Source organism: Acipenser ruthenus, chromosome 18 (genome assembly GCF_902713425.1).
Source record: "Acipenser ruthenus chromosome 18, fAciRut3.2 maternal haplotype, whole genome shotgun sequence".
Taxonomy (NCBI): Eukaryota; Metazoa; Chordata; class Actinopteri; order Acipenseriformes; family Acipenseridae; genus Acipenser; species Acipenser ruthenus.
Genome location: NC_081206.1, coordinates 6,658,248 through 6,678,595, shown reverse-complemented (window position 1 = coordinate 6,678,595; position 20,348 = coordinate 6,658,248). Strand labels below are relative to the sequence as shown.

At 39.2% G+C, this 20,348-nt stretch overlaps 1 protein-coding gene across 2 annotated transcripts in view; it reads right to left on the bottom strand.

Moving 5' to 3' along the window:
• Window positions 1-9,445: 9,445 nt before the first annotated feature.
• The window catches only part of LOC117431767 (protein SOGA1-like), a 37,515-nt gene continuing 26,612 nt past the window's right edge, over window positions 9,446-20,348 (bottom strand). For both annotated transcript variants that reach the window (XM_058991018.1, XM_058991019.1), the window contains exons 9-14: window positions 19,668-19,820; window positions 18,673-18,840; window positions 16,431-16,682; window positions 15,132-15,202; window positions 13,496-14,921; window positions 9,446-13,092 (exon numbers count right to left, since the gene is read on the bottom strand). In XM_058991018.1, the coding sequence (XP_058847001.1) occupies window positions 12,946-13,092; window positions 13,496-14,921; window positions 15,132-15,202; window positions 16,431-16,682; window positions 18,673-18,840; window positions 19,668-19,820 (2,217 nt within the window). In that variant the 3' untranslated portion in view covers window positions 9,446-12,945. The remainder of the gene's footprint in view (window positions 13,093-13,495; window positions 14,922-15,131; window positions 15,203-16,430; window positions 16,683-18,672; window positions 18,841-19,667; window positions 19,821-20,348) is intronic.

The following is a 20,348-nucleotide window of genomic DNA, read 5'->3' as shown; positions in this document are numbered from 1 at the left end:
GGAACAAGTGCCTAAGCCAGCCCACCCATGCAACTGCTGGCTAGGTGTGAACAGTGGCTTGGCTGATCAATAGCATGAGGTTGGTTTTCAGTGTAATTCTAGGCGTATACAGTATACTCAAAACCCTTAACTACTTAATGTATTTCAGATATTGAACTTGTTATATGAACAGAATATTTGTGTTTATACAAACTGTAAATTTCACTGGGAATCCATCTCATCTTTGAGCTTTCCTCGAATGAGCTGCATTACTTTTAAACACCCCTGCTGCAGTGTGGCAATTAAAAGCTTCTTAAAATATAATTAAATTGTCCGAAGGCCAGCTTCCGTTCTAATGAAGATTTCTATTACAGTTTTGATTGGGTTGTAAGCTATTCGGGATGAACCTCATTAGTTGAATGTCATTGAGGAGCACCATTATTATTTATGACGGAGCTAATGTATGGGAAATATGTTTCCTTGGCAGAAGGGGGATTAGTAAGATTCATTGTTAAATATCCTATATTCATATTTTGTTTTACTTTACCCCAAGTAGGACAACATTGGATGCTTGTTAATAACCATATTAACAATTATTTTAACAAACATATTATAATGAGCAGATGCACTGTATGCTGCACACATGATGATGATATGTACCTCGGTCTAATATGTTTTATTTTAGGCTTGTACAGTTAGTACTTTTGATTGAATATGAAAATAGATTGGCCGAAGTCTACAATAAATCATGACAAACTGCAGCCTGTAAAACAATTTATGGCATGTGTGTCTATGAGCCGAACAGAGATCGCATTGGTCAACTACTTGTTATGTATGTGTAAATACAGCTGAGGCTAAAGTTATTCATAATTATGCATTATTTTATATGCTCATAACAATGAGCGATATAAGCATTGTTGGAAGTGGAACAGTATAATCTTACATGTTGTTTTGGTGAGCAGCACAGTGGAAGACTAGCAGCAATGGAGTCTGGGGCACCACTAGAGAATGATCCAGCACAAGGACTGCTGGGAGACGCCTCATTGCATCTCCAATGGGCCCTAACCTTGTCCAGACAGAGGAATCCTATTCTGGAATGACAGGACCATTTATTTTCCATTCAGGTTTAACAGGGAGTTTTTGGTCAAAGGGGCCAGTACAGGGTTAGGTGTTCCAGCACAGCGCTGACATAAAGGATTAGCAAGATTGCATTATGAAGAACTACAGAAAGAATAAGGTTATAGTTTTTAAATCCACGCTGAGATAAATCTGGATAGGAAGTCATGAAGAGCGATACACATCTAAGAAAAGCTGCCACCGCCAACTAAAAGACAAAAGACTGGTACATTTGCACTCTGTAATGCACTGGGATTTCCAGTAGTTTAATTCATGACACTTGCAGTAGTGACACTTGCATTGCTGCAAGCATACATAACGATACATGATCCATTTAGTATCCACACTATGCAGAGGGAGGTATTTGGCATTGGGGATAAGAATGCAAGCTTGGAATATGTAAAGATAGGAAATGAATCCCAAAGTAATCTCTATGTAAAGATGATGAGTATTGTGGTTGCAATGCATGCTGTTCCAATACTGTGAAAATGCCAGTGACACAATGATTGAGGGAGTCTGCCCGCTAACCCTGGGACTGACACTAGGCGCCTATCCAAAGGCTCCTTTTAAAGCTAATGGCTGTAGGGGCCATGGGAGGTCAATACGCTTTGTGTTGCTTGAGAGTACCTCTTCCTAGCACTTCTGTTAGGGTTTTTTATTTCTAGTCATTTGTCCCTTGGGTGCAGACCAGAGCTTACACAATGTCTTAGGGCAAGGTGCTTAATTAATTGAGGAGTATTAACAGCGGTTATGGACCAGACCTGTGTCAATTGAAATATTAAATGTGGATTTTGTTATTTTGAATACTCTTATACAGGGATGAGAAGAATAACGACACCCTGGGGATCATGTATTTCAATGCATAATCATTTTCGCATCTCTCAACTGTCAGGCTGCTACTCTAAAGAGTGACTGTTATATCAGCTCCTTGATTAAAGCTAGCTAGTGCCAATAATAGTACACAGCAAGTCACAACACAATTGAATTATTATTATTACTAATATTGTATGTATTTATTATTCTGGCATGCAAAACAGAAAGCCAGTTTGTTGAGCCAGTTTGCAACTAAATGTTAGCTTTTTTTTTACAGTGGCTTTAGCATTATCACAGCCTAGACATTAAAATAAGCTGGTCTGTAAACTAGGCATGAACAGGAAACGGCTACATCGCTAGGGGGAGTGCATCACAAGCAAGGCTTATGGAAAATCCAGTGAAATCTTTAACCCAACAGTCTGTCATCACAAATTATTTAAAATTGGAGAGGAGCCATTCAGCTGCAATCGAGTTGACGACACCGTTGCTATGTGGGGCGTTAAAACAGAGAGACTTGTTTATATTGTGTGATATTGCAGATGCAGTGCCTGTTTACATCTGAACAGGCTTTAGATTCATATATATATATGTATATATATATATACACTCACACACATCAGCATGGCCACATATACTGCTGCGTTTGACCTCGTAATATGCTTACTCAAAGAGGGCCCCTCTATCTGAGATTGCCGATCACAGAAAGCTCAATAATACTCCATTTTCATGCAATGCCATATTATGCTCTTTAAATGTGTGTTTGGTATGAGGAAATAGGTCTAGTAACATCTTTACAGCTGTATTTAATTTTAAAAGCATAATAAAATGAAGTAATGCATTGTGAAAGCCACATCCAAGACTGATAAAATGCTCCAAACTGCTAAATTACCATTTTAATCAAAATGACTTTACTTGTGTAGGTTATTAAAAAATAACCATGAACAGCTTCCCATGTATATTTAGCTATCTGAAAGTGATTGCAAGAAATTCAGAATGCATTCCAAATAGCATTATAGGAAAAGCAGTTTTTTCCAATGGAACCCATAAGGCTTTCTGGTTATTATTTTAACGTGGTGATGGTTTATGAACAGGCTACTGAAAAACAGTCCAGGGACTAGAGCAAGCATGTGCCAGCACTAATAAAAAGTTAATGCATCGGCCATGGAGCTATTTGATTGACTGGGGAGGATGGAGCTATTTGATTGACTGGGGAGGATCTACACCCTAGCCTACCACAAAGCAATTGGAAATAAGCACTAAACAAATTCAAGGTCACATGCTATATATATATATATATATCTGTCCCCACTGCAGCACAGTACAGTGTGGCAGGCAGGCCTTTTGCTGCCATGAAGATGTATGGCTTTTGGAGTAGCAGCCTGGGATCCCCAGGGACCTCTTCCCCACCCCCAGCCCCAAACTGAATTGTTTCTCATCATGCACAGCTGTCCTTGCAAAGGCGTTGATGGAATGTTAGCCATGTGCAGCATTTATTGCTTACTGCAAAGCTGCGTTATGATTAAATCAGCACTACTACACATCCCCCTTCTCCTGCTGCTACCTTGTAAGGGAATCGATAAATAATCCACAATAATATAAGCTGTTTGTGGCACTGTTGCTAAGGGGGCAGTCTCAGGCACAGTAACACAGCGCTCCACTCTTCACATCTACTTGAAAGATCTTGAGCATCCTTTGCATATTTTGTTCCCTCTCTGTGAAGCTTTAATACATTACCCACTGCAGTACTGCTCTCTCCTCGGTTTAGTGTGTTAACACTTAGACTGCCAGAATGAATAAAATCCTATTCATATGTTATGAAAGTGATACATGATTTGACGTCACAGTAAAGGGTTTTAAGCTGAGTGTAACCCTTCGGATTTCTTTGGCAGATTTATGTGAATTTATATGTGAATGCATTATGTGCACATGCATTCCCTCCTGGTAAACGCATGCATAGCCAATAAGGAATATATCATTTTGGTTGTCTCAAAGAAATGCTTTCTACATTTTTATAATGCAATCGCCCCCCCCCCCCCCCCCCCCCCCCCCCTGCTGTGTTTCCTTTGTTCTCCTTGTGTTGAGTAGGGATATCATTTCTGGGGATGAGGTGTAAAATATTTTTACAGTATATACTCAAACTCTGATAAGATAAATGCCAGCAAGATAGATGGATCCATTAGCATTTCAAAGCAGGGTTTAAAATTGTTCCCCTCATGTCTAAATCTCAAGCTTTATTTCTCCAACAATCTGAGATGATTGATTGCATGACCAGAAAGATTGGTGCCTAGGTCATGTTTCTTTACAGCGACATTGTGGAGGTTTTTTTACCTTAAAGCAAAAGCTGTCTTACTAAATGAAATTTTGCACAAGGCAATGCAGTTTTGCTAAAGAGATGGCAAACAGCCACCCCTCCCCACTCTCTCTATAGAGATCTGTTCAGTATTTAGATTTTTGTTTTCAGTCGTCTGTATTTGGTTGGTGTTTATATAGTACATTGCTTACTGCAAATATTTTCATGTCTGTGGTTTTTCAGTTGTTAGGGATGGTGATGTTGTGGCTTTCAGGATGCTGTAAATAATGAATGAAAAATTCTTGGTTGCTTGAAGTTCAAATAAGCTAAATAACAGTATCATAACACAAGACTCTTTGACCCATAATTCTTAGCTTGTTTCTTTGACAGGAGCGACTCTAGAGATCTAGAACTTTGAACGTTCCAGAAGGTTCTTTTAGAGAAAGCAGGTTAGCATTCTAAAAGGATCATTCAAGTAAAAAGACATTGTGTCTCAAAAGCTGATATACTCTCCAGATTAAAAAAAAATATATGCATTTTCTAGATTCATATCTTTAATTTATACCTCTTTTATTATACATATTAAGAAATATCTATTTAAGTTTTGTATTATTGTCAGTCATATTATTAATATGATATTATTTTTATATGTGCTTGCTCATGGTGAATAATGTAGATATTAAGGGTCTTTCATGAATAGATTTTCACTCAATGAGCTTATTAGGAAATTATATTGAAGGAAGCAGGGATAGGTACTGATGCGGTATCATTGAAGACATCGGGATCCGTTAATCTTACTTTAACCATGTCCTGATGGCAGGGAGACTGATCTTAATTAGCGACATAAAAATAAAGCAATACTCTAACTTACACAGAACACAAAGCCCTCATTTTAAGCAGTATCTTTGAAACGAATTACAGGCAAATTGCTGTGTATCTCTCAACTATAAATCCCATAAGCGGTATAACCCCTAGCTACAATAGTGTATGCTATTTATTATTTTTATTTCTTTACCAGAATTCCAAATTACTGATGATTATTAATTACTTTGACGTGTTCTTGAGTGGTATAAAATGCTTATTTTTGCAATGCTACCTCGAAGTTTGCGTTCTCTTTCATGTCAACGTATAGACTCAGATTAAACGCATGTGCCTATAATACAGGCCTTCTCTGTGAACTGGAGACGGTGTGGTTACTGTTTTAAATAAAGACTTCACTGCAGCTTGTGCTGCACAGTATGTGATACAGAAGTGGGGCTGGGCTGGTACACCAAAAATAGAACACCATATGTCTAGTTTCCTTAACCAGCCTTTATCTTTAAATACTGGCTGCAGCAGAGTAATTGCAACTGACTGGCCTGTTTGGACTGTCAGCTACACGCTGGTCCCTAGAAGCTCTGCTATCAGATTGTCCTTTCTAGGAAATCATATGGTCTTTCAAACATAACTGCATACACTATATGAATTATGGATGCTATTATAAAAGTGGCAATTGATGTTGACGTCTTGAAAAAGATTTGATCTGCTTTGCAAAAGGTTTGTTATTTAATACTGCACTTAGTTAGTTTGCCTGGAGTTTACAGTGCGGGTCACTGTTCAGGAGGGGAAGTGCCACCCTTTCCTTGTTCAGACTGCTTGTCGAAAATGCTATTAAACAAACATTGTGTGGCTGTATGATACCAAAGCAAAAACAAAGACGATTTAGCTGACGCCACCAGTAACTCATAAATTTGCCAAATCATTGGTGTTATTTAGAAAGCAGCTACTTTTTTGGCTGTGCTGTCAATTGCATTTAAATGTCACATGTCAGCCTGCTGTTTGGATGGTTTTGTGCAATACAGTCATTAGATCCGGAATGTCTTTCATGTGTTTTATTAACCCACAAAACTAAACATTCCAACTCAAGTAGACCAGTTCCTGGGGATGTGTTCTCTCATGTGTGGTTCATGATGCATTACCCACATATGATGCAGCAAATGTTGCCAGGGCAGGAGTTGAGTGCAAAAGGAGCGCTGTGTCATACCCCACATGGTGGGAAAGTGCTAGGTGGCTGATGACCTTTGACCTATTTCTTTCTCCATGTGGGGGATGATCTACACAAATAATCATTTTAAAGCATTTGTCATGCCTTTCCAACCCCCTTTTTATATTTTAAAACTATAAATCAACAACTCAAAATGGGAATTCAGGAGCAGGAAAATAATGGGACCTATATCATGTGTTCTATTTATTTTCTAGGCCCTAGTTCCAAACAATAAGGATTTTGAATCCCAAGCTTTTAGAAAATAATGTAGTTGTTTTACAAGCATACTGGAAAAACAATTACAAGAGTTATTTGTGTATTTATTTATACTTTCTTTTACAGATGTTTAACCATCTGTCTAAATAGCCAGTAGGGCTTTGGAGTGTCCCACAGCATGCAGTTCAGTGTGAAACTTTTGGTGTAATGAAATGGTCACAGTGACCCAGATCTCTTGGGAAGGATGTGAACAGTACTGTGGTTAGAGAACCATCATGTAAGAGAGGACAGGAAATCAATGTGACTCCAGAACTATCCTGACATCTATTGGGAGCTCCCCTATGAATAGTATGAAGCTGATAATATAATTGTGGCTGTTTTGAAATACATTATTTGGAAGAGCAGTTGACTTTACTGGTATGGTTACTGTACAACAACAGTAATATAATAAATTCCACATCTGGTACCCAAAGGGTTGAAACTAAAAATGGAACAAATGTGGAGCTTACGTATTCATCATTAATCTATCTCTGTCTCTCTCTCTGTCTCTGCTCTCTCTCTCTGTTTCTCTCTCTCTCTCTCTGTTTCTCTCTCTCTCTCTCTCTGTTTCTCTCTCTCTCTCTCTCTCTCTCTCTCTCTCTCTCCCTCTCTCTCCCTCTCTATATATATACAGTATATATTACTCATGTATTTTCCACCAAAACATGTGAACCAGACTGGCTTTTGCAGGAAGTTTTTGTAGTTGCCGTGGTGACACCATGCATGATCTCATTTCCTGTAAGCCAGGACTGGATGGATCTCACACTTACACTCTTGTTGTTTTCCTTTGAAAAAAGGAAGAAAAAAACAGACTGTAACTCCCCAGAGCCAAGCAATTGAATCCATGTATGTGTAATCTGCCACAGTGGCAGTGACACACACACACAGAGGAGCTCTGTTAAAAGACTCCACCCACGACAGGAAGAGGGGTCACGGAGCAGCACAAATTGTCTTTATGATATTACATTGTGATGCCTGGGAGAATAACTGAAGTGACAGCAGCCAGGCCAGAGGGATGCGTTAGTGGAGACTCATTGATCTTTCTAAACTGCAGAGTGAATACACTGTGAAACCCTGTCAAAGTTTTTTTAAATCCAGGAATCATCTCTTTTAACTGAACTGATTTGCCACGTATCTGACAGAAATGTAGTCGAATCCCCAGTTATAACCAGAGAACCTGGGCATGTATGAGCGAATCCGTGCTTCGGTCCATTCGGACGTCACACAGACATTTCTGAATGTGCATTGGATGTTGGTTATGGTGCTCTACTTCATGATTTTGATAGCTTTAGTTTTTGTTTTCTTTTTTAAAGCATGACTTGGATGTTTACTACTATTGTGCTTGTTTCATTTTGTTGTTGCAAATGTGGCTGAGGATTTAAAATCAGTACATTTACAGTTCTATCGAAAGTGAAATAAAAAGGCTAGCTGTGTCAAGCCATAAAATAATCATTCTGTTCTCTCTGGACAGCGACATACAGCAAATGGATTTCACATACCATATCTATCTGATGTTTAAGAATGTAATATTGATCCATTGCACTTTGCAGTGCACATCAATAACACAATATCAATCATGAGAAAATAGCAGTGAGAAAATAAACGTACATTTTAATGAGATATGACCAGTTTGAGCTCAATAACTAGGTTCCACGGAATCTAAACCTGAGATTATTTATTCCACAAGTACAGTACTAAAAAAAAAAAAAAGATTTTTGTTTTAATGACCGTTCATTTCAGCATCTCTCAGAATAGAAGGAGTACAGATTTAAAAAAGATCCGCCTCTATTCAGTGTTTATGTGGTTGGGTACAATAAATAGTAAATTATTTGTTTATATTTAAGATACGTTTTCATATAGTACAAAACCGAGAAAAAATAAATGGAAAAGCAGCACTTAAAATAATATATTGTGTTGTAAAGTGTGGGGTAAAATAATAGATGGATGGTACGTCAGGGCACAAGTTCTGAGAGGCTTCTATCCTGGAAATGTAGTTTAGAAAAAAACAAGATGGGGGGGGTCATTAAAATAAAAAACTACAATCCCCAGAATGCAATGGGCCAATCCTTACCACCTGCGGTCAATTGGAAAAGGTTATAAAAGAGGGTGTGTCGATGGTTCGGGGAGTGTGTGGAGTTGAGGAATTGAAATACTGTGTGTACCGACCCTTGCAAATACGATTTGGATAAAGTTTGTTTTGAACAATAAATACCCATACAGGTATTACCTGTTTAAACACAATCTATGTGTACCTGTGGATTTCTCCCTTACAAACACTGTGTGGAATATCCCAAAAAGTGACACTAGTTACCGGCGCAAGCCAAGCTTTGTCACAATTGTGATTGAATAAAAGAATGCCGCCCCCAACTTTATCTGCTTTGAGACAGAAATCTCCACAGTGCTCCGCGGTGTTCAGTTCTCTTGGCTGTAAACTTGGCACCTGAATGAGTCCATTATTTGGGGCTCACGGAAAGTAAAGTCTTGTTTACTTAAAGGGGTAGGATGGATCCAGACTATTGCTTACTGACACTGGTGAAATGTGTGTGTGTGTGTGTTTGTGCAGCTCCTTAGAAATGCTAAACCAAAACAAAAAAAAGGATTGAGGCATTTGCACATCTATTCAGACGAGACTAAAAGCAGCAACTGGCTTGTGGGACCCTTTGAACCCAGAAGTAACTGCCAATCCCTACTGACAATAGCTCATGTCTTTAACATTTCCATTCATTGTGTGCTAGTATCATACTGTCAGATTTGTAAATTTCAGGGTTATTAAGATGTAAGAATGGTAACACAGTATATCAAGTATGTCTTCCTGAACAGGGCTGATACATTACAAATATTGTGTACATTTTGTTCAGGCATTAGCCAGGAAGGATCTATTGTGTTCTCATGTCCCTACCAGACTTAAGTTCTGTTAAAGCCACTTTTCAGCAGAATAGCATGAAATGAAAAAAAAAAATACAAGAGTCTGGTTTTCAACAAACATTTATTATGAATGATCGCAAACAATAGCAATGATATTTGAGCTGACAAATTCACCGTTCAAATAACCCTCCCCAGCCCCCAAAACCAAATGTTAATTTACTTCTAATGTGTCTTTTCTTCTTTTTTTCTTATGTACATAAATGTTTATGTTAACTTCTGAAGGAAAGCAGTGGTGAATAGGCTTCTTTAACACTTAACAAAATGCTCAAAATCATTAGACATTAAACTTTTCCTACTCAAAGATAGAAACAGGATATAAATGATCAGGTTTATATTTGTTTTAAGTTACAATAACCTGAAAAGATTTTTTTTTTTTTTTTTTCAAAAACAATATTTTTAAAGAAAGAAAATGTACAGGCATTTCAATAATTTAGCAAATATTAACAGTACTATGATCTTTTTCAATAATGTTTTATTGAATGAATGTCTGTCAGGTTAAGTCGGAAAGATCATTCCGGAACACTCTTTGGAATGCTTATAGATGTTCTAATTCTTATTAGCTTAGTGTGTGACTGAACCTCTCAAGTTAAACACGTAGGGCATACAGGGACCACTGACTTTTAAACTTTATATGAATGCTATAGCTAGGACACTATTTGAATAAAAAACTATTGATGTAATACTTAACTATAACACTCTTTTTTATATGTAGAAATGTGGTACAGCATTCTGTAAAACAGATGAGGTTCTCCAGCCAATGTGAAATACCATTCATTCTTTATTTATTAATAGAAAAAGTGGGCTACAGTGGGTTAGGATGTAATTTAGATGAAAGTGTTTAACTTGATCTGAGAGGTCTGACATTTTAAATGTGCTCCAAATGATCGTTTTGACTAAGCCTACAATCCAGTATTTTGCTATATACAGTATAATGTATCCCTTGGTGACATGCAATAGATGCTAATCACTAAAACTGCCTCGGTAACGCGGAAACCACGGTTACACACTTTTTATTTGAATTTCTTTACAAAAACTGTTGCTGCGCTCCCAATATTAAACATAAATCAAAAACTGCTCTAAAAAGATCTTAACTTTACAAATAAAAAAATAAATAAAAAATAAAATAAAAAGCTACCACACCTAAGTATTTACAATAAGATAAAAATAATAATAAAAAAAATCTTAAAGTAGTTCATGGACCTTAAATACAGGTTTATTTATTTTTTTTAAATACAAGAATTAGAAAATGTGGCTTACAAACTCGATCAGTACTTTACAAGTTTTCTGAAAGTAATTGGAAAATATGTCAATGCCATTTTGGCATTTTGTGCATAAACGATTTCTTCACTTTTATATATTTTTTTCAATTCCACAGGTAAAACACTCAGCAAATTGGAAAAGTCGCCCACAGGATTAAAATGAACTTCATGCAACGATAGTGAATGCTACAGCATCCATTTTACGGCTTTCAGAGGTGTTTGGAAGTTATGTGGTCTGCTTGTAAGGTTGTACTGAAAAGTGTGATCATATCAGATATGAGGTTCAAATACAAATTAGCCATTTTGTCAATCAGTCTGAATTCATGAAAGGCACACATATCCTTTTTAAACATGACATCCATTCGATTTCAGCCAAGACATATAGGGCAGCAGTGTGGAGTAATGGTTAGGGCTCTGGACTCTTGACCGGAGGGTTGTGGGTTCAATCCCCAGTGGGGGACACTGCTGTTGTACCCTTGAGCAAGGTACTTTACCTAGATTGCTCCAGTAAAAACCCAACTGTATAAATGGGTAATTGTATGTAAAAAATAATGTGATATCTGTATAATGTGAAATAATGTATAATGTAACAATTGTAAGTCGCCCTGGATAAGGGCGTCTGCTAAGAAATAAATAATAATAATAATAATAAGACAGTGCTCGCTGTTGTATGTGTTATAGATTGCTTTGTACAGCAGTCCCTCTTCCAAAGAAGTTAATGAATATTGACACAGTAATGTGTCATTTGACAGTAATCCTAACGTCATATAATAACATCAGCATTATTAAAAAGGACCATGACCTACATCCACAGTATGTGCATGCCAGTGTAGACAGTATCTTTGTTTATATCCTCAGATTATGACACTCTGATAACTTGTGCAAATGAATGCACTAAACAAGTTTGATTACAACTGGATAAGGGGTTGTCTAGATTGAAAACTGTACTGTGAGGTACAGGGCATGACAATGAAACAGATCAGTCTGGCAGAACAGAATGTAACGGCAGCTTTTAGGGTGGCTTGCAAGTGTAACTGACAGTGGTTCAAGGTTACAAAGAATGTCTTTTTCTGTTTTTAGAGAATGTGTTTATAGGAGGCCATTACTGGGCTCTCACACATTTGGAGAGGTTTGTGGGCTGCAGTGAAGTGAAGTCGATTTGCACTACTGTATATTCATTTATCTCAAGAAGTCTTAATACCTATCCTTTGCGTAGCTACCACAATAGAAATAAAAATCTGTTTGGATCCTGTGACAATGCACTTAAACGTTGTGAGATCTAGTCATTAATTTATTGTATCAGCACCATTAAGATTATAGATACATATATAACACTATACATTGCACTGTAAAATGAATCCCTTGGCATCAAAGTAATATAAATATGAATTATTAAGAAACAAATTAAATTCAGCATGATTTCTTTTTTTCCCTTCGGTTTTAGTGTTAAAGCCTCGGTCCTATCAGACTGATGCACCACCTTTCATTGTAACATGTATTTCTCAGTATACAGATACAATCTTGGATTATGGTTTAAAAATGGTCCTCCTGTCATTTGAGTCCTACAGAACAAGACATTTTCCCATAGCAGTGTTGTCAGTGATTTATAATGGCCAGTTCCTCATTGAAAAAATACCCTCATGTGACGAGAGTCAAGAGTGACAAACTCCAGGCTACTGAAATGCAGTGAAGTGATGGGGTTCAATCTGAACCCATAAGTAGTTGTTGGATGAAATGGCCTTTTGAAAATAGCTCACAGGTGACAAGTGCTCTCCAAACTGCCCGGTTTGAAACCCCTTATTTAGAACGGATAAAGTGAAATGTTACAAAAACATATTTTACACAGGATTCTTGGGCGGCTTTTTCGAGTAAAAAGGCTGGCAAAGGCAAATAACATTGTTCATCTTCTGTATCATTCTGGCAGATTTTGCTAATATGCTGACTATTAGGCCCAAGTTAATTCCCTTTTTAGTGGAGGGAAATGCTGCAAGACCTTACAAGAGCAACAATGAGCTTGCATCCAAATAAATATCCTTACAGGTATGAATTCACATTTTCACCTCCATCCAAAAAAAAAAAAAAATGAATTCAGACCTGTGTTGCTAATCTAATATTTGGCTAGTCAAAATACAGTATGGATAATGAAAAGGAGACCAGCCCAGGCAACATTCCGGATGCTTTTAGCTCATGGCTTGGTATGGTTTAAGTCAGCCTGCTTTCCTCCTCGTTCAGGGCAGAGCTAGCCTGTGTTCTGGGCAGGGTGCCCCAGTACGAGGGCAGTGTCTTCACTCGGTTGCCTCTCCTTTCTCTTCAGCTGCGTTGGGATCTGTGGAGCGCAGCTTGCACTGCGGGTGTAAGTGACGGGTGGTCGATCGAGAGGGACGTGCAAAACAAGATGTGAGCGACTGAGATGTACAGTCACAAGCTGCATCCTGTGAAGAGGGACCGTCAAGTTAGTACGCTGAAGAACAGGAAGGGGGCTTGTTTTCATTACTCAATATACAGCAGGTGATTACTGTGCAGGTTCTCAAGAGCACAGGGCTGCTTAAGTGTATCACAGCGTCACTTTGTGCCACCTGTATCCTGGAATTACTTTGGGTTAAAGACAATTACCAGTATGCAAAAAAAGGAATGCAATGTATATATTTTTAAAACTTGGAACGCAATTCATTTATATGTGGAAACTTTAAATATATATAAACTTAAATATTTATTCTTTATAAAATTATTTAGGAATTGTTACCTGTTATTGTTTCCATATGTGCATTTTAAGTGTTGCTAGAAGCTACAATATCTTATTTATTTCATAAGGGACCATGGAAAATGGAAATTTACCTCGAGTGCATTTGATGAACTCATGCTTATGTTTCTCGTTGTAGAATCTTTGCTGCCATGGTTTAGGTTGTCTTTCATGCACTGCTTCAGAAGCCTCTTGTTCACAATCTTTGCAACGTTATCTGAATGGGTATTTCCGAGTGAAGAAGATGCAGCAACAGCACTGTCTAGTTTCTTGCTCCCGTCTTCCAGGATGGCTTCTTTCTGTTGTCTTTCCCCACCAGGACCAGGAGTTTGAGTCCTGCCACAGACGTTGCGGAAGAATTCTTGGACGATGCCATACTTGGGAACTTCTGCCTTGGTTTTACTCTCCTGTGGGATTCCCTTCCATAGAGATTCAGTGCTACCAGAGTGCTCCACCACATTGAACAAGCTGGAGAGCCCGTCGTTGAGGCCACTTAATACAGGGCTGTCTCTGGTGGTGGTAGACCTGGCCCATGCTGACCCATTCTGTCCTCTGTGGTGGAGGTTCCACAGGCTCCGGTCTTTAGAGCAGTCCAACTTGGATGAGGATGTCGACAACTTTCTCTGCAGCTTGGGAGAACCATACTTGGGTGAATAACATGGACGATCAATTTTGCTGTGGACCTTATCTAAAGACGTTGATATCTGCCTGCTGCGGGCTGACATCAGTGAAGAACTCCTGGGCGACCAACTCTTGGAGTGCAGGCTGGTTCTCGGGCCCTCTGTCTGCAGGCCAATGCTGACAAACTGTGTAGTCTGGGTGGCAGAGGTGGTGACCCCCATGGTCTGGCTAGCAGTGTCCTTGCACTTTCTCTCCAGAGAGCTGGAACAGATGGCTTGCCTCACACAGTTTGTCATTTCCTTCATGTCGTCGCTCAGGTTGCCAGATATCTCCAGGCTGTGGAAGGGCAAGGGTAATCTTGCAGTGGCCGCCACAGTGTGCGGCACAGAGCTGCTGTCCAGGAGGTCCCTGTGCTGCTTAGAAAAGTTGCAGAGCCATCTGCCGTACGTGCTTTCTGAAGGATTTTCTGAATCTCCAAGATCTTTGGGCTTGGCAGTGGTGAACAAGTAGCCTGGCTCAGCCATCATCTTCTCCTCATTTTTTCCCTGCATAACACAGCCTTCCATCCTGCGCAACACAGGCGGGCTGTAGTAGATCCGGATGCCAGTTTTATCCGGCGCAGTATAGCTCCTCTGTATGTGTTTCTGGGATGTGTCATGGTTGGCCATCGTTGGACCGTCCCAGGTCTTGAAAGGGTCAGACGTTTCAACCTTCTCGTTTGTCAAATACTCCCAGTTCTTCTTGTTGAGCTCCCCAAGGTTGGAGAGGTTATTGGGGATTGCCCGGACGCCTGACTGACCCTTCTGGTCTCTGTTGTTGTCATTGTTGCCGTCGGCAGGGACGAAGGGAGAGGAATCTAAGAGGCTCTCGAACTCGGACATGGAAGAAACGGATTTGGTCCTGAAAAAAAAAAATCCTTTTAGATGCTAGCCAAGTATAAATTTAAGGCATGGTATATAAGCAAGGTTAAGGGGAATGTAAATATATGGAAAAATCAGCTGTCAAGAGGTTAATATATTTTCAGTAACACAAAGAATAACAAAATACAGAAATAAAATGAACACAACTCAACAGCCTTTGCTGATTAAAAAAGCAATAGCATTATCTCACCTCTGTAGATTTGTTCCCATCGCGTCTGGCTCACAGGATGTTTCTTTTTCAGTAATTTTTTCATGTGAAGTCTGTAAATGATCATATATAGAAGTGCTGTAAGTATCAATTACCAATGCAGTTGTGTAAACTCCAATATATATTTATAAAGCCTTGATTAAATCAAAATGAGGGCATTGAAGAAACATGTTCCTTAATGGCACAGTAGTGGAGCTATGTCTACAGTGACATCATAATTTTTGCTAAATTAAGGCTAAAATTGTACTATGGGTGCATTTGTAACCTAGTTCCTCAGCCTGGGCTATTTTAAATCACAAGTCTGTGCTAGAGAATAAAATATCCACAGCAAGCAATGCAATATTGTCCATGAGATTTGACAATATTGATACATTATAGGTTAATGTATACTCCGCTATTGTTAGACACAATGAGGAAAAGTTGTTCTTCTATTGAGGAACGTCACTGCAAAAGGAAATTTTTTTAACAATTGTTTGCTGTTTTTCAGGATTGGGCGTGTATCTGAGGGAAAGTGAACTGAAGCCAGGGTAAAGCAAATCTGTTCCTTGAGAATAGGATTACAAAATGAAATGGAAAAAATAGTATAAAGACAGGGAATAACTGCAGCTTGCCACATCATGAAAGAGGGCTAAAAGTCCTAACAGGGTTCGATTGGATCAGATTGTTTGCTTTAGAAACAAACAGAAATTGTGACATTGCGTCTTTAGTAACAGCCTTGCCCTACATCAAAGACATTTTGGCATACTGTCTTTGAGTGATCCCCATCATGTTTACCAGATCTATAGCCCATTCTATTCTATTCGTAGAGATTAAAATACGTAAATCAGTGTATTTCATCCAACAATGACCTCACTCTGTATTTGTGTGTGGTTTGCCATACAAATACATGTATTGTTAGTCATCTCCGTTAGTCAAAATCAAAGGGGGATGAGAAAGACATGTGCTAAACTAAATCATGGGTCACAAAGCGCATACATTTAACCATCCTCACCTGTCTTTGTGACTAACCCTATAAGAGGAACTAGAGAAATATAGAAATAGGGGTTTTGAAAGGTGTGGCATCACCTTCCTGTGAGGACAGCAAGCAAAGACAGAACAGTCACAAACCCCTCACTTAGTCAACCCAGCACTCAGTCCTCCTGGCTTTTTCTTGGGTTTTCTTATTTTTATTCCTCAGGTTAAAGGTAGTAGACTGAATGTTTTAATTAGACTGAGAGTTCAGTCTACTTTGGTTCTACTGTGTAAATATGAAAAGCGGCTGCGTTTCTCGAGGTGTTTTACCTGGCTGGTTTTGCTCGGGGTGTCCTGGAGTCTCTGCTCCCAATGTCTCTGCTCCTGCTTAAAGCGTTCCAGGAGCTCCAGCTTCTCTCGGCTCCAGTTCTTCTCGCTGATCTGCAGCTGCTTGGTCAGGTCCATGACTGCAGCGTAGGAGTCGGCCAGCAGGTGCTGGTGTTCCTCGCGCTCCCGCTTCAGAGCTGCTTTCAGCTCCGTAGGTGCCTTCTCCGGGCCAGCCTTCCCTGCCTTGCACTCCAGCTGTCAGACACAAGCGTTTAGAATAACTAAAGACTCCACGCAGGTTTGGCTTGACTCAAGTGCTGCTGCACACAAGACCACACAAACTCACCTATAAAACTGTACAGGTCTCAAGTGGGGCAAGATAATGGCTTTGTTGAGTCGGTAGTCTGATTACAAGCAAACAAAATAGACCTTACCCCCAGATAACAGGAAATAATAATAATTCTTTAACCTGAAACACACAGAACGCCATTGCGATGAATAATAGCTTCACTCTATCTAGCAGGAAACTGTTCAATTACTTCCATTTAATAAGGCACAAAGAATGGCCTCTCCAATGTGATTCAGATCATCAGTGTTCTTCAAGCAGTACCCAACTGCGGCATTTTTATTTGAATGCATAAAAGGAAACTGAGGTGGTTAGGGCTCTGGACTCTTGACCGGAGGGTCGTGGGTTCAATCCCCAGTGGGGGACACTGCTGCTGTACCCTTGAGCAAGGTACTTTACCTAGATTGCTCCAGTAAAAACCCAACTGTATAAATGGGTAATTGTATGTAAAAATAATGTGATATCTTGTAACAATTGTAAGTCGCCTTGGATAAGGGCGTCTGCTAAGAAAAATAATAATAATAATAATAATAATAATAATAATAATAATAATAATAATAATAATAATAATAATAATAATAAAACACAGCAATTGCTTCTGCAACCATCTGTTAAGTTATAAGACAGCTGAAGGTTTGTCTTTATAAGCCTAATGGGAGGGAAAAACGGATCAATGTAAAACGGATCAAATCCCGCTGGGATCATTTATGCAATATGGATTTGCTCAAGTTTGGCCTTTCAAAAATAAAACAAAATAAAAATGAAAAGCAGAATCAGCGAATTTTGAAATTCCATAAAAACAGAAAGGAAAGTGCGGTCATAAACAGACTTTGCAAAAAGCTAAATTGCCAATCAGTTCTGAAAATACCTGAAATACTCTAGTTATTAAACAAGTTTAAAGACCGGTCATTAAATTGAGCTGTTTAGCATTTCAGTTTAATGACAAGCTCTGGCGTAATGCTCGACTCGAACGTTTACAAGGTAATGAAACTCCAACCACAAGGCATGGGCACAACTTTGCTTGTCAAAGGACGAAAAAACAAGGCAGTAAAATGGGATATTAATGGGGAAATGGCAACGTGACAACCCTCCAAGAAGAAAATGCACCTTATTAATGCAGGACCAGTGCCTGGACTGAGTGTGGCTGTCAACCTCTCAGCATTTCACACAATGTTGGTTTGGAGAAGGTGCCGTACAGGGGATGCCAGACACACTTAAATAATGGCCTGGGACCCCACTATAAATTGTCTCTAAATGGTGTCCTGTTAAATCTCTGTGTACTATTTGACTGTGGTGCCCTTTTCAGAAACACTGAACTGTGGTAAGCCATAATATTTGCCTTTCACAAGGAAAAATGATAAATGCATTAAGTGTAATTCACTACCTTATAAGTTTGAGAAGTGGATCCTGGCCAAATTCTTAAGCAGGTTGAATTCCTGACTAAATTTGCTCTGCCACGCTTGGTTTAATTAGAAAGACTACTTCAATTTCCCTATAAAATGGGGATCGCAGAACGATCCCTGAGGAAAAAGAGGATACGACTGATTTTATTCAACCCTGAGAAAGTATACATATACTGTATATGAACTCAGTTCAGTAATTCGGCTAATTTTGTAGCATGTGTATTTTTCAGATTTTTTAGATTTTTTTCCCCTTTCATGCATTAAATATTGAAAATAGCTGAAAAAAGTAGTGATGGACACAATACATTTTTTCCATTGCTTTATAGAGGGAACAAATGGTATCATATGAGGTTGTCATGCATTTGCATCCTCTGTATGCCCCCATATAAAGACTGTTCCCACATGAGGTCGCCATGCACGTAAGGGTTAATAAATGGAAACCGTTCCGTGTTTTACAGTACATTAGTCTGGAAGGTAGGAGCGAAAAGCCACTCACTTGCATGGTGTGGCACTTGAGTTCGGTTCTCTCCACCTCCCAGGCAGACTTGGCCTTGGCGAACTGCTGCGTGAGCTCCTCGGAGCCGTGCCTCTCATCCTGCAGCTCCGTGCACAGCTCCCACAGCGCCTCCTTCAGGTCAGCCAGGGCACTGCCCAGCTTGCTCGCCTGCAGAGAACAGAGCAGTCGTTTACTTACATTGGCTTCGTGTCAGCAGAGCTGTAGAACAAGATGGCTTTACATTCTTCAAGGTGAGAAAAAAGCCTGAATCTTTAACACCCCTGTTCTATCCTGGTCTGACACACCCCAGGCCCTCCATTTCTTTGAGAGAGATTGTTACTTTGATTTGGTGGCTTCTTCCCATGTTTACTCTGAATGTAGAATGAAACCATGCTATCTGGAAATAACCCGGCATGTGATGACTCAGCAGCTTGTGGTGGTTTAAAGCTTTTGGAGAACATTGGTCACAAGGTTGAGTCTGTCTTTCAGTTATTGCATTTAAATCCAAAAAGTAATTTGTTTGCATTCAGACTAGAAGGTGCTCAGAACACTGTACAGTCCTGCTAACTCGTGTTTCTCTCTTTCTTTAGAAGTGGAAATGTTTGGATGACCAATGATTTTTCTTTCCTCTCATTGCTATATCAACATTCCCATGATGCATTGTGGATTGGTTTTGTTTTCCACTTTTTTTCACTTTGACTCCCATTGATCCTGTCACATTAGTAACTAATAACAGGATATCACATAATTTCTTATGGTTGAAAAGAAAGTGAATGCAAGATTTTAGTGGGGTGCTGTTACCTGTAACATAGGAAGGGAGCTTATAGAGATGCATTGAGAAAAATGTGTCAAAGTGAAAATAAAGTCAGGACAACAAACAATATCAGCGGCAATAATGTGTTAATGCTTCTTATGAGAAGTTTAAACCCTTGTTATTACTCCTTTGTTCACATATCTTCACGCTAATAACTATGCTGTGCTATCCCCAGTAGTACCTGCTTGTAATTTCTCTCCACGATGCTATCAACTCTCTCCAGGGTTACAGAACTCTGAGATTTATCGTCTGCGGCGGCGGTCTTGTTATCCAGCTGGTGTGGAGCCAACTCCTCTTCTTCAATTAGCATGTATAGATCCTTTACGCTGCTAACCTGCAAAACAAACAGAGGCTTCCAGTCATTTCTCTGGTTCAGAAAAACAAGACAAAACTGGAAGAGCCCAAGTAACCCAATTTCCATTGTAGTAACACAGGAGCTAAAGTAAGATAAGATCTTCAGAGATCATACAAATATGACTGCCTCTCCTATCCCCTATTTATTACTAAAAATAAAGCTGATTCACAGAAGATGTAGTGTAAACCCTTAGTATGCATGGATTAGGATTTAGAGGGATTTACAGCACTAGCTGGGTGCTGTTCAAATTGATAATCTCACTATAGCCAGTAGATTAAAGTTTCTTTAAACACTGATGGAAAAAAGCAATCATAAATATCAACTCTGAACCACTTTTATACAGACAGCATGCGAAGGACATGGGGGGCTGGCTATCTTATGCTATGGACTCAAATCAGTAAAGGATTAGAATGGAAAAAGAAACTCTTCAACGAGTAGAAATGAGAAGTCTTTTACTGACGATTTCGCCCCTTTGACCCATTGGTTGCCTGGGAGAGTGCTGCAATG